This window comes from Podarcis muralis, chromosome 8 (genome assembly GCF_964188315.1).
Source record: "Podarcis muralis chromosome 8, rPodMur119.hap1.1, whole genome shotgun sequence".
NCBI lineage: Eukaryota > Metazoa > Chordata > Lepidosauria > Squamata > Lacertidae > Podarcis > Podarcis muralis.
In genome coordinates this window covers 36,131,320-36,146,489 of record NC_135662.1, presented here as the reverse complement: position 1 = coordinate 36,146,489, position 15,170 = coordinate 36,131,320, and the positions used below count along the sequence as shown (strand labels likewise).

General features: G+C 42.7%; 1 protein-coding gene across 1 annotated transcript in view; it reads left to right on the top strand.

Moving 5' to 3' along the window:
- Positions 1–1,699: 1,699 nt before the first annotated feature.
- Positions 1,700–15,170, top strand: part of CLVS1 (clavesin 1) — a 60,771-nt gene continuing 47,300 nt past the window's right edge. The window contains exons 1-2 of the mRNA XM_028736867.2: positions 1,700–2,001; positions 9,927–10,554. Of these exons, the coding sequence (XP_028592700.1) occupies positions 10,166–10,554 (389 nt within the window). The 5' untranslated portion in view covers positions 1,700–2,001; positions 9,927–10,165. The remainder of the gene's footprint in view (positions 2,002–9,926; positions 10,555–15,170) is intronic.

The window sequence follows — 15,170 nt, the reverse complement described above, 5'->3', positions numbered from 1 at the left end:
GTATTGAAAAGAAAGAAAAGAATGCAGATGCTGCCTTGGTTTCCTACTTGGCAAGGCCTAATATATTTTGGCTCTCAGTAGTATGCATTGGTAAAAAAAGGCACCACTGCATTTCGCTCAGGTGCTGTGGTTAAATCAAAGGCCTTCTGATGCTTGATATATATGTACATATATTGTCTGTTTCTAAAAGGACTGATGTCACCGAGGCTCAAATTCACTCAGTTTCACACATTATGTCATACAGCAGCAATGGGGAACCTGTGGGTCTCAAGATGTTGGACTCAGCATCCCCAGTCAGTATGGCCAATGATCAGGGATGACGGAAGGTGGGAGTCCAACAACACTAACTTATAGATTCTCCACCCCAGATATTTAGGAATGCTGTGGTTACTCATAGTAATGGAACCTCATGACATTCATGAAACCTGCTTTCTTCTGTGGTTATTATTCCACATTAATGAGTTGAGATCTAGCACTGGATACAGGTTCTGGGGGCACATCCCTAATTGCAAGTGAGCCCTAGTCTAGATTTCCAAACAGTGCTGTCCTGAAATCTATCCTCCAGTTTTTCAGACATTATCTTTCCCCATGAAATGAGCTTCTTTTTAAAAAATCTCATTCTCAGGACCCTTGGGTTTCTGGTTTTTTTAAAAGTATGTTGGTGTGGGGTTTGTGCTTACTTTAGTATTGTGAAATGGCTGGAAGCATTGTGTGTGTTTTATTTGAGTAAATGTTCATCCAGTAGCCCATAGCTTCCCTGATTGCCCATCCTTCCTGTTCTGAAAAAGCTCTATGGCAGAAGGTATCTCATGGTCTTCTCTCCTGGGTTTTAGCTGAAGTGTAGGCACCTGGCAAGGCTGCAACTAACTGTTGGGCTTATTTGTAGAATGAAGGAAAGGGCACCCACAAAGACCCCTCGATTACCTTGAAAGCAAGGCAAACACAACAAAACCCTTGCACCCTGGGCACGAGAATTTAGCTGAAATGTTCTCTCCTTTAATAATTTTCAAATGCAATTTATTTTCTCAATAACTGGTGGAGAATAATAAAACACACACACACAAAGAAGAGAAAATGATGACACAGCACTACTCCCCAGCAATGAAAAGCAGACCCAAGGCTCTTTGTAGCTTGCAAGCTCCATGTATGTCTCAAAACCTCAGGATTCCATGTATTTGCATCTGTGCATAGCACAGATCAGAAAACACAGCAGCTCCCCAGTCCATATGTGCACAGAAATTATAACTAGAAGGCCTCTAAGTCCCTGCTGACTGGAAAACAGGGAAGATGTTCAATGAAGATTTTATGTTCCAACAACAGTGCTTAATAGTGACAACATCTTAAGCTGCTGGTGCGGAGCAGCAATCATCTCTTACAGCTCCTATGCAGGCTGCCATTCTTTATTTCCCTCCTTTCTTTTTACATTCAAGGTTTAGGAGGTGTGTGTGCCGTTTCTTCCATGAAAGCACAGGAAAACAAAGGTGGGTTTTCGGTTGCCGTTTCCACTCCCCCCCCCCCGCCACCGCTTTAACTACAAACACCTGGAAATGGTGGGTTTTTCAGGAGCTCTGCCCCGGGCGATGCATCAGGTGGCTTACCGCCCCCCCCCTTAGGGAGCCTGTTTTTGATTTGGTCAAATCTGCAGTCAACGCTTTCTGAAGAACATTCGTGGAAGCATCTGTCACAAAAGGGGGTCTCTGCGTCTATGTGAGTGTTCCCACATTGTGCTCTCTCGTTACAATATTGGGTTGAACGGAGAAGGTCTTTAGGACCCAGGGGGACGGCAGGCCACTGCGTGGAGAAGGCGCACACGCGCGCATGCTACCCAAAAATGCATCGCCCCGTGGAGCCGGAGCTCACTCATTCACAGTTCTTTGGAGAGAGATCCTAGGCTGAGGCGGACAGTCAGCTACCTTCTCACCCACCCATCTTGGAGGCAAGGGTTCCTGCAGACAACCTCACTCAAGGCGGGGCTTCGTTTTTCCTTACGGCTCTCTAAAGGTATTTGGGACGATCTTTCTTGTGTCTGCAGTAGCTTCTGTTTTCTCCCTTCTTTTTTGTTGCAATACCATGGCTGCGGCGTTTCAGCACTATCCTGCGTGGACAGCGCTCGCCTGCAACCCATCTGCGCTTAACGTCCCTTCCCCCCACCCATCTTTATTCCCTGCCTTTCGGCTACCCTTTTCTGCTTTTTAACGCCCCCCCCCCCAGCAAAAAATAAATAAATCTGCTTAAACTGAGCATCCCGCAATTCTCAAGGGAAGGGATCAACTGAAAAACAGGGCTGGAGGGGATGAAGAATCCTTATCGGCCGCCCTCCCACCCCCAAACCTCAGAGAAGGCACAAGTTGAGGAGGGGAAGTTCAGGTGAAGGTTACCCATTTAGAGAAGGGAAAGCAAAGCCTGAGAGAGTTGCGAGGGGTAGAATAGCGCGGTGCCTCCCCGGGGTAGTTGCAGAGATGCCGCCTGCTCCTAAGCAAATCGTCGTCTGCTTCCTTCAGGCATATTAAAACAGAAGCTGAAGGATGTACTGGGGAAATCAAACAGGGTCAATAGAATTTCCTTCTCGACGAGAAAGCATCCCTATTAATATGGGACAGGGAGGAGGGAGAGTGAATCACTTCCACCCATTCCTCTCTGTAGCATTTACTGCAGAAAGTAAGGAAGTGCTTCTATCATCTATCTACGAAGCAAATGGAAGGATTTTAACATACACACCCATTCCCAACACATCTAAGTGTTATATTGGCGTTGTTTCACAAGCAATTTCTGCTGCTGAAAATATTTTCTAATGGCCTCTGCCAGTGGCTCGATATATCACTGGGAATGGGGGCGGTTGGGGTGTGTGTGTGGAGAGAAAATATTATTAAAGTTAAAGAACAGATGGCTGTTCTTTGTTCATAAGTAGACAGTGATTGGTTTATATTTGGAAGGAAAGGGCAGATCAGAGAGAGATTTCCTGGGCTTTCGTGGTCTAATCAGATGATAACACAGATTTTTCTGGTCTGGTACATTAAAAGTTAGTGCAGTGCCAACAAGTAAAATGACGTTATGTAACAGCATGATGTCATGCACCAAACAGCAAAGGTATGACTTTTTTCTTTCAGCTGGTAGTAGGTTGTTTATCATTTTGAAAATCTTTTGCTGACTTGCTTGCAGAGGCCTAAGTCACAGTTTAGTAAGTTTTTTTTTAAAAAGAAAAGAAAGAAATTAGTCATTTTAGACCGTTTTGTTTATAATCCTCCAAGTTTTGTTGACTCATCCCTGCTCTAAAAATCACAGATAATTTATAGGAACCAGAGCTTTCAAAGGAATGATAAAGCTCTCTGCTACTCTCAAATAGGCATTATGATGGTTGGATGTGTGATCACAAAACATTGTTTTCACTTTTCAAAGAGTCTTTGCTCTCCAGCCTTCACTTATTTGCAGTGCTCATCTATGTACTCTAATTAAGTATTGTGTTCAGTAACTAGAAAGTGCAGAATTAGGCCTGCAGATCAGTGATTCACACAATGATACATATTCAGGAAAATTCCAAATGTAATTTGAAGTTATGTCTTTAATACAGAAAGGTTTGTTTGCTTTGTTGATAAGTAGTTTATCCCCTATCCCCATCACAAAGAAACATAATACAAATTTTTCTTTAAAGCACTTAATGAAAGTAAGTTATCCTGAAATCAGTAGTCATTAAAGGTAAAGGTAAAGGTACCCCTGCCCATACGGGCCAGTCTTGCCAGACTCTGGGGTTGTGCGCCCATCTCACTCAAGAGGCCGGGGGCCAGCGCTGTCCGGAGACACTTCCGGGTCACGTGGCCAGCGTGACATCGCTGCTCTGGCGAGCCAGAGCCGCACACGGAAATGCCGTTTACCTTCCCGCTAGAAAGCGGTCCCTATTTATCTACTTGCACCCGGGGGTGATTTCGAACTGCTAGGTTGGCAGGCGCTGGGACCGAGCAACGGGAGCGCACCCCGCCACGGGGATTCGAACCGCCAACCTTTCGATCGGCAAGCCCTAGGCGCTGAGGCTTTTACCCACAGCACCACCCACGTCCCCCCAGTAGTCATTACTTCCATGTAAATAAAGACTGAAATATTAGCCATGTCAGCCACTGCAAAGTCTTTATTTTGTGTATGCAATTGTTAATTTTTCACAAGACACATGCTTACTATGGAAAAGAAGAGACAACTGAGGAACTGAGGGTGAAGTCATAGCATTTGCTTGGTAGTTCTTGAAATTCACTGGTAAATGTTAGACATGGCTGTATCGCAAAATTCATTTGAGAGATTTTGAGTTGTACCTTGGTAAATACCACATGTGCAGGTTAAGGATGGACATGACGATGATCTTTGATTGTTGGCCTAGAGATTTACCAGTAAATGTTAGAAATGTTTGCACCATGGCTTGTTTCAGACATTTACCACTAAACAATTCACTAGTTAAGTATGGAAACATGTGCAAAATTTGTGTTGTGCTCTGCATGTGTTAGAATTTTCTGGCTTTTCTCTCTAGTGTTTGTAGTATTTGTAGTCTCTTAACCACAGAGAATAACATACATATTCCTTTGCAAAGTAATTACAGATGCTCTTTGTGCTGCATACTTCATACAATTCAAATTAAAAGAGCTTAAAAGTAATTTATTAACATAATGCCCCCACTGCTGGAACTATATACTGTAATACTGAGTCATCCTACAGTACCGTCTGGTTTTCCTTCGTGCCCACACACTTCCTTTCTGGCAACGTCCTGTTGAACAACCACACTTGCAAGTGCTTGGCTGGCGCTACTCAGTGATGAAATTTCATTATATTAATTGGAGTAACCTGAACTTACACTAGTTGTGGGTCATCACATTTCTCATATGAAAAATTCTAAATGGGGACTCAATACCCTAACAAATGGATATGCATGCTCTACCCCATGTACAGGGCGTGTACGTATGTACTTTTTGGTTGGCAACCTTTAAAGCAAAGGTGATGACATACCTTGCCTTCTCACATGCGCTTTAAATTTTAAGCTTTAAGCAAGCACCAAATAAAACATATGTGTGCATTTCACCTCTTATGCAGCAATCTTATCTTTAGGATTCAAATATTGAAGCTCATTACAAAATTATCTCCTAAGAAGCTGCCCTGAGATTTTGTTTCGGACTTGGGTAAAAAGATCATTCTCTCTGTGTGTGTTGCTTGCTCTTTTATGTAGTGTGAATGGTTGTTCACTGTTGAAAATTACAGTATATTATTGCTCCAAAATTACTGATCTGGCTGAGTTTCCCCAGCCATTCTGGGCGGCTCTCAACACAGATTTAAAATACATTAAAATGTCACACATTAAAAACTTCAGAAGTCTTCTAAATGTCAGGTAGTTGTTTATTTCCTTGACATCTGATGGGAGGGTGTTCCACAGGGCGGGCGCCACCACCAAGAAGGTCCTCTGCCTGGTTCCCTGTAGCTTTGCTTCCCACAGTGGGGGAAACGCCAGGAGGCCCTTGGCGCTGGGCTTCAGCTAGGCCAAGGACCAGAGTCATTTAATGCTTTTTCCTTGCCTCTTTGGCTATGCGCCTTCCATTAAGAACCACCACCACCATATATATCAGGGAAATCCATCCCTCCAGGTATCGTTTGACTCCAGCTCCCATCAGCCCCAGCCAGCATGCCCTAGGGGCAGCCAGTGCTATGCAGCTGGCCTCCCATCAGCCATATTCTCTGCTTTCTGGGCGGGAGATGGGGAGGGATAGTGGGCTGGGTGGCATGGGGTGGACATTGCTCAGTTTGGCTGTGTACTTTTTGATGCATTTTATTTATCATTTGTGACTTTTGTTATATTTTTAATTGTGCGGTTTTTGTTCATGTTGTAAGCTGTCTTGAGCATGGTTTTAACTATGGAAATGCTGCATGCTAAGAAAATGTTGTAAGTGTGCATGTATGCAGTGGTGGAGACACTCTTCTGTTCTTGCTCCTGCACCTGCACTGCACCAGCCTACCTGAAACCTAGCCCTCCCCCTCTGCTTCCCAGTAAGCCCAGTGATGTGGTACATGGCCATGCCTGGCATGACCAATGCTCAGAGGTGATTGGAGTTGTAGTCTACAACAAAGGGAAGGAATTAAATCGGCTACCTATGGTCTATGCTATTTTTAAAAAATAAATTAATTAATTAATATAATCCACTGTACTTATTATTCCAGGTAGAATTGCAGACTAGTGGGTTTTTTAAAAAAACACCCAATGTCTTGCTCATACCACAACTAGAAGTTTAAAATTATTCAATGCATTGCTCACACCACAGAGAAAAGGAAGAGCATTGTATCGTGTTGTTAGCTCTGGCAGAGGAAACCAGAAAAGAAATGAAAATGAACAGGTGGGAAGGGCAGCAGGGAAGCAGCAGCACATGTGGGATCATAATCCAAAGAGAGGAAAGTAGTACCAATGGTCCAGAAGACATTTTAAGATGGTGCCACCAAGATGTTTCTTGGCCAACCAAACATAGGTTGGGTTTTTACAATTTTACAATTACAACCTGCACTGCCTCTGGTAAAGAGGCCCAGACTGTTTCAATATTCCAAGTATCCTAAGACAGTCTGCACTTCATAAATAGTTCCAAAATAAATTGAAATTAGAAGCATGATGCTGGATCAAAGACTTTTAAAATATAATTTTTGTTTTTTATTAAGTCATTGATAGTGCAAACCTATGGATGTAAACTCAAAAGCAAGTTCCATTGAGTTCAGTGACATTAATCCGAAATAACTGTGGATGCTTCCAGACAGCAGTTTAATACTGCAATCATTGGCAATTAAAAAAAAAAAAATTACCTGGCTTTCCCCTGCAAAAGGTAAATCTAGATTAAATCTGAGGGGGGAAATACATTTTGATGACAGTGATATTGTGTGGGTGCTGGGGACAACCAATGGCATCCCACAACAGTCTAGAAGCAACCTATAAATAGGTTTACAACCTTGGAGTTACTTGTCCTGGGAATATTATTTCTAGGGCACTTTGATTTGGATTATGTAGGCTGCTCTATGATGACTGGGAAGTGGAGAGACTTTCCTTTTTGTGCAAACTTCTGAAGCACTTCTGGAGTTTGTTCCAAGTCTCTGAATGTACATCACTTTACAGGGCAGCTGGAGATGCCCCCTGAAACTACACCATCCTTTACCTAGAAGGCTCCACCTAAAGTGGTGCCCTCCAGATGGTGCCAGACTACAACTCCCATAATCCCTGACCACTGACAATCCTGCTTGGGGCTGATGGTAGCAAGCAAGCAACAACATCTGGAGGGCTATCCCTGGAAATCCTTCCATACCTTGGCAATGTGCCCCTTAGTGGACTGAACAAGCTTTTTGAAAATAGAATTAAAGGATTAACTGGGGAAGGTTGTGTGAGAAATAGTCTACTGGGCATGGAAACATTTTTATAAATGAAAACACCATGACAGGCAAGTCTTCAGCCACTAGGTAAGAATATCTCAATGGAGCAATAGTAGTTAACACCTGGTAATGCTTCCAGGAAACAGCCCTGCTGTTCAAAGCAATATTGATTATTCTGGCTGCCTGCATATTGCTTTAAAGCCAGATGTTAGAATGAAAGAAGGCTTATAAAAATGAATTATGCACCAGTGTGTACAATAGAATCTCTTTCTAATACTCATTGTGGTCTAGTTACCACAGTATGCACATGTAATGTGGGATATTTCACAGAAACTGTAAACCTCAACAACCATGATCTGCAGATAAATTCTACTGAAGTCTTCCCTTGAGACTTACTTAAAGAAAAACCCACCAAGGCTCTCATTCAGCAATGCACCACTATATATTCACCCCCAAGAAGGCTGGCACTGTCAGAAATAGTATATACCATGTGCATAGTCCACTGGGCCAGATTCAACTAGTGAGTCCCATCAGCAGAAGTCCTGCATTAGGACTTCCACATGGGCAATGGAGTTTCTCCCCTCTCCTCCCCCTCATGTGTCCCACCCCCTAAACAGACTTGTGGGTGGAAACACGCAGGGGGAGCAGAGAGGGGGTCGTTCCCTCTTACAAGCCGAAATGCACAGCTACCACACCATGTGCCCATTGCAGGAAGTCTTGGCAATTTTGCAGTCTTCATTTTGGGGCACCAGTCTCCAGTGCTGGAGCACACATCTCCCACTACTTTATAAAAGTGGCAAAAACACTCTCATTGGAGCAAGACAGTCTCCTGATCCAGGCATTATACCAGGGAGTGAGACCTCACACCTGGTGGCCAAGTGGGGTCCTCCACACCTCTCTGTCCTGCCAAAGGATTTCTTGCAGGCCATTCACCCCACTCACTGGTCCTGCCCCATGCCCTTCTCAAGTGTTTTTCCGGGCTGGCATGTGCCCTTGAACTGCTTGCTTGCCTGGACAGAGGATGAAATGTGTGCTGGAGCATATGTGTAGAAGCACGTTTTTCCTGTGGCTGGAATGTAGCCTTCTGTACAAAGGAAGAGTCAGATCCATTCTTCTGCCCACTTTTTCCTCTGGTCCTCCCAGTCCCTGAGAGAAGGTTGCCATCAGGCTGAAAAATGCTCCTCCATCCATACAGTAAAGGATGCAGCACAAAACTAGTTCTCGGCTTTACCAAATCAAACCTCTCCATCAATTTTAGTATCTAGGCCAGCACAGGGAACTGGAATAAGCTATAAGGCTGATGCTTCAAACGGCATGGTAGTTATCTTTAGTAAGGTTATACTTTTGCTTTCTGCAATGAATGTGTATGTTATGAAAGAGAGGTCACATCTACATACAAACTGTAGACCTGTTGCAGGTTGATGCACTCAGAAGCCATGGTTGGGGCATGCATGCGCACTGTGTGACTAGAAAAGGTGGTCTGCTTTTTGTATTTTGCATGTTTGCCACAGCAGGCACCAGTGTAACAGTGGTAGGTTGGTTTAAAAAATTAGGAGCAGTAATTGGGCAAAGAAGTTAAGCCAGGTGTGCAAGGGCTCTTGCATCTTCAGCTGGTGACATTTGTACAGATGACATGTGCAATTTGTAGATCAGGGGTAGGGCCCTCAAGACTCTCCCAGGCCCTGCTGAAGTGCTTTTGCCTCACTGGACTGTATCTTTGAACTACAATCATGCTTTTTTGCTTGCCTGAATGAAGGACAGGGGAATGGGGAGATGTGTAGATGTGTGTCAAAACCTCTGGCTTTCTCATGGCTGCTAATATATAATAGCAAGATTCACATCTATTGCTCTGCCCACTCTGGACTCTTGCTGCCTCTGACCCCACCCACCACTGGCATGTATCTCAGAAAAATTGGCCCTGAGGGAATGTGGGCCTTGACCTAGAAAAGGTTCCCAGCTCATGCAGTGGATGTATGTTCACCCTGCACATGTCTTTATATGCTACAAAGAAGCACCACTAGTCTACTACCATATCATTGACTGGTGGCAACTCCTTTTTAATATGTGAAGCTGCCCTGAGACTACTTGGAAATGGTGGGCTCATCTGGAATGGAGCTCCAACTAATAAGTAAGGAACAGCCACTATTGGGGGCATCATTTCTTGAGGTTGGCCTAGAAGGGGCCTTCCTTAAGGGAAACTGGTATAACTCTATCTGGGAAGACATTGACTGAGCTCTCAGTGCCATTGTTATTTGTATTCTAATTAAATAAGGAATTGTAATATAATGTTAAATCAGTGCAATTTCAGCATTGCTAAAGGCTCGGTTCAATTATAAATTCATCAAGCTGTGTTCATGAGGCTTCTATATTATGTATGCAAGATATATAATGATAACATTGTACTAAGTAGCTCATTCTAAAACTGTTTGGGTCTTTAAATTTTAATCAGATCTGCAGTAGCAATTTAAAGAAAAAGGGGGAAATACACATGCTTGGAAATGTGTACAGTCTGTTTACAAACAAATATAATCTGTGGTTGTTATATATGTATTTTTCAGAGAATGATGGTGATACGAGTGATTCATTTCTACGGATGGATATCTAAGGATATGAACTGAATGTGAGAGTCCTTGGATGGGTATGGAAAACTCCTCATTGTTGTATTCTTCAATATATTACAAAATATAATACAAATTGCACTTGGATGGATCATCACAGACTGTTAGTTGAATGGGACCAGAATATCTTCTAAGGAAATTGCTGAAGTTAAGGATTTGGAAAAGAGACTTTTGCAAAGATGACCCATTTACATGCTGGTCTCAGCCCAGAGACGATAGAGAAAGCCCGCCTTGAACTCAATGAAAACCCAGATGTTTTGCACCAGGACATCCAGCAGGTCAGGGACATGATCATCACAAGGCCTGACATTGGGTTTTTACGTACAGATGATGCCTTCATCCTGAGATTTCTCCGAGCCAGAAAGTTTCACCAAGCAGATGCCTTCAGATTACTGGCTCAGTACTTCCAGTACCGTCAGCTGAACCTGGATATGTTCAAAAATTTTAAGGCTGATGATCCTGGGATCAAACGAGCTCTGACTGATGGATTCCCAGGAGTGCTGGACAACCGTGATCACTACGGCAGGAAGATACTTTTGCTTTTTGCAGCCAACTGGGATCAGAGTAGGTAAATGTAGATAGTGTACTTATCTTTTTTAAAAATAATAATACACAAACCATTAACTGATTGTTAATAGCAACACACATGGGGAAATAATTATTTTGAATTGTTTTCAAATCCTGAGTGGATCTGATGAATCTGATAGTCAAAGGTTAAAATTAAGAATTTCCTTCCTTTTTGCTTCAGATATGGAGTTCCCATTTCCCCATACATACAGCAGGCTTCAAACAAAAATATTTGCAGGAAGTGCTTCAGTGCCTATTATATTACACAGTTGGCCATATCTTGATATGTGATATGATAACTGTGGCCACAGTTACAAGACCGTGTGTGTGTGTTGTTGTTTTTAATGCCATAATGCTGGTAAATGCAATGTGATCACAAAAGCGGAGACTTTTAAACTGAATAATCTAAAGAATCAGGGGGGATGAATGTTTCTTTGCTCACAACCAATCTTTCCATACCAGCTGGTGCCCATAAATTCTGCTTTATTAACCCAAGAGTTGTAAATGTCAGACACTTAACTGCAAGTGTACAGAGACTCAGATTTAAAGGGCAGAGCATTACTGCTATGTGAGATTACAAAAATCAGTGTAAATTCTTTTAAAAGATATTGATCAAGACAAACGCACATGCTTGCCAAGATGTTCTAATTTGGGAAGTGTGATTGCCAGCACATCCTTCTGTCAAAATAGAAGGATATTTTTAAATGTTCCCATACATTTCTGCGATAATCTTTGGCGTTTAATACAGGCCAGTAAATGGCTGGTAAAATGAAGTTACAAGGCACTGCCAAGAAATAATTGCCATTCCTTTCCAGCTTCCGGCATGTTAGTGGTAAAAGAGCTTTGCAAACCCTCATTGACCATCTTTTATTTCTGCAATATGCTATTAAATGCAGGGCTGCCAAGACTGTTGTCGGCAGCATCAGCACAGAAGTTACATATGACAGATTGAAGTCATTAGTTCAGACCAATTACACTTCAAACAATTACATTTTTCAGTTCATCATATTAATTTCTTGTGGGTTAGAAAAGAGAGCTTTAAGCTGAACAATAGACTGGTGCAATGACATGTGAAGGGGTGCAGGTGGATAATGTAGGAGATATGAGATAATGCATTTGATTCAATCCAAATTAAACCTGTCCCTGTCCTGCTGTATGAATCACAGGTAGTTCTAACAGGCCAGCGGCAGAAGCATATGGAGAAAGCAGTTTAAGGGAGCATGCAATATGCTTATAATCTCTTGTCTTTCCCTGCCTGTAGGGGCCTTTGGCCCAAGTTGTGACAGTTGCCGTTGGTCCCTTAAGACAGATGCTGCTGTCCTGCTTTTGTACAGTCCTGAATGGCATAGACAGACAGATGGCTCCTTATGCTTCCCCCTACCAGACAGCTGCGATAAAGAGGTATCTCACTAAACTAGGAGAGAGGGAAAGACTAAAAGATCTCAGAAGCCAACAGCACAATCCTAATAATGTATACTGAAAAGTAAGTCCCACTGAGTTCAGTGGGGCTTACTTTCATGTAAATGGGGTTAGGATTGAACCCTGATGTACCTGTAAGCAATCCTCTGTAATGTTTCCCCACATAATCCAGTACAAGGGAATTCAGGAGCAAACTGCTAAACACCATCCTGGCAAATTCCCACAGAGTGCATTTCTTGGCTCAGGCAAGTGAGCCAAGCCTTGTTCTGTAACGCAGAACCTGTGGTCCTCCAGATGGGGCTGATGGGAGTTAGAGTCCGACAATGACTGGAAAGGCCAACTGTATTCCACAAGGAAATTCAGTTTTCTAAAATGGTTGCTCATGTGTTGTAGATGCTCTTGAAGTATTCTGAACAGGGAAGTTCTGTGTTCAGAATGGGGAGGAAAGAAAGCTAATTCATAATTCTACACATGTCTATTCAGAAGTAAGCCTTGCTGAGTTCAATGAGACTTATTCCCAGGTAACTGTTTTGTGGATTTCAACCAGAAAACTTTTAAACAACAAAAACAAAAACCTAGCATGTACCTGAGCCCTGCATTTTGTAAGTATTAGAAAATCAGTGTATCACTTCTTAACTGATAAGTACCAGGATAAGGAAATTCCTGAGCACTACTGAAAAGGGACGCGGGTGGCGCTGTGGGTAAAACCTCAGTGCCTAGGACTTGCTGATCGCATGGTCGGCGGTTCGAATCCCCGCGGTGGGGTGAGCTCCCGTCTTTCGGTCCCAGCTCCTGCCCACCTAGCAGTTCGAAAGCACCCCTAAGTGCAAGTAGATAAATAGGTACCACTTAATAGCGGGAAGGTAAATGGCGTTTCCGTGTGCTGCGCTGGTGCTGGCTCGCCAGAGCAGCTTTGTCACACTGGCCACGTGACCCGGAAGTGTCTCCAGACAGCGCTGGCTCCTGGCCTCTTAAGTTAGATGAGCGCACAACCCTAGAGTCGGACACGACTGGCCCGTACGGGCAGGGGTACCTTTACCTTTACTTACTGAAAATACCTCTAAGGGAATGCTCATAGGGCAAGTTTCTATTTTATTTTATTTTTTGGTAAAAACAAATGCTTATAACTATTTTTTTGTTCTTACCCTATGGTGACTTTCAGATCATGAACATTCATTCAAGGTTCTTCCTTCATACAGGTCAAGAGGGGTCAGTCATGTCTTGGAATAGACTATTCTTCCATTCCTATCTTATGATGACAAAAGTTCCAGTCTTAAATGAATGGAAGGAGTTCATTCTTAGTGTCATTTGCACTAAGTTCACAAGCTTATGAATCATATGGCCTGCAAATATCCAAAAATCATTTTATAGACTTTCTCCCTGTGTGAGAGCTACAAATCTAAATGAGCTGTCATCTGACCACTTACATTACAGTTTTAAATGGATCCAATAAGAATTCCATTTTTTAAAAAAATGGAACCCCAATTCAACAAATCTGGCACACTAGTGGAAGCCAGTGCAAGGACTCCCAGGAGCATAATGTGTACCCCCTTCCCCCGCCTCTCCCAAATCCACTCTGGAGGGTCGGGATAACACATCAAATAGCATGTGGGTGGAGGAGAAGGGGGATTGTTTTATCCGACAAGCTGAAATGCTTGCTCTGACAGAATGAGCAGAAGAGCATGGCATTGAATTCCTCCCCTAGAGCAGATGTCCCCAAACTTTTACTATACAGTGAAACCTTGGTTCTTGAATGTCTTGGTATTTAGGGCCTGGTTCAGGCGACTGCACAGTCAGGTTTGGGTAACCTGTTCCTTCAATAGTATGGCAACAGCTGAGTCCCAACTTTGGAGAAAGGCAGGTTATAAATACATTTAATTAATTAACTGAATGATTACACAAGCAACCCAAGCAAGCATTTGGGGAAGTCAGTGGTGTGCTGCCTGTGAACATGGCAATTCTGCACCTTTCGACTGATGTAGTGTAGTGATTTCAGTGGAAACATACTGTAAAATGGGCTCATATTCGTGTTCCTGAGAAATGGACCAATGAATGACAGAAAAAGCTGGATTTATGGATAATACTTTGACCAAATGTATCCTTCCCATATGCCATCTGTATTGAAACAAATGGTTTTGTTTGCTCTTGGCTTGGGTCCTTGGGACAATCTTTCTTCCAGTTCTGAACAGCTATCTTCGATTGTTCCTTGACTTGCTGTTATTGCTAAGATTCAAGGCAGGGACTGTTTGGTTGTGGCCCCATTCACCTAAAGAAATCTGGTTTAGCCTATCTTGGCTTATATTTAGGAACTTCTGCAAGCCAGGCTTTTAGGCAACTGATATTTTGCTGCTCCTATTGATGGATGGCTTTACTGTAGATTTTTTTTTTAAGTTACAAAAGCAAATCAGAAATATTTAGGATGTGGTCAATAAAATGCAACTCAATGTAACAGAGGGAACAACTTCTAATTTAATAGAAAAGCTCCGAACAAACCTCTGGATTTTGAGTCCACATTTTGATGCTAAGCATTTCTAGCTCTCTGCTGCAATCTCAAATCAATTCTATCATGATGACATAACTAATTCTTTACACATGCTGAAATTGTATAAGGGAAAGAAAAAGTGGTTTGAGATTGCCCTAGATTGTTGAAATGAGATGGGAAATGGTGTTTTCTATGTAGGCCAGCATATTTCTATTATTCATTTTCAAACACAAAGTGTATTCTACCAACCCTGCTTTCATACTTCTATGGAGGCCACTTACACATCGGTGAAAGGGAAGGAGACATAAAAGTTGCATCATCTCAGTATAGTAAAGAAGACATGTGACCTATGGAATTATGGAACTTGCTCCCACAAGATGCAGTGATAGCAACCAATTGTGATGACTTTAAAAGAGGATTAGGCAAATTCTTGGAGGACAAGGCTATCAATTGCTACCAGTCATGATAGCTGTGCATCAGTTTATATGGGGAACAGACGTTTGGACTAGAAACTGATCTACTTCCTCCACCTGTGAGTCAATTTGGTTCAATAGGTTTTTTACAGAGATCCTCTCTGAAGTCAGTTTGCAGCATGATTTGAATCCAAACTGTTCCTGGAAATGGACAAACCAAGGCTAAAAGTGTGAAAGATCAAATGTTAAAAAAACAACACCTGGGACAGTTTGGAAGAATCAAGGTTCTACTCTGTCTGAAAG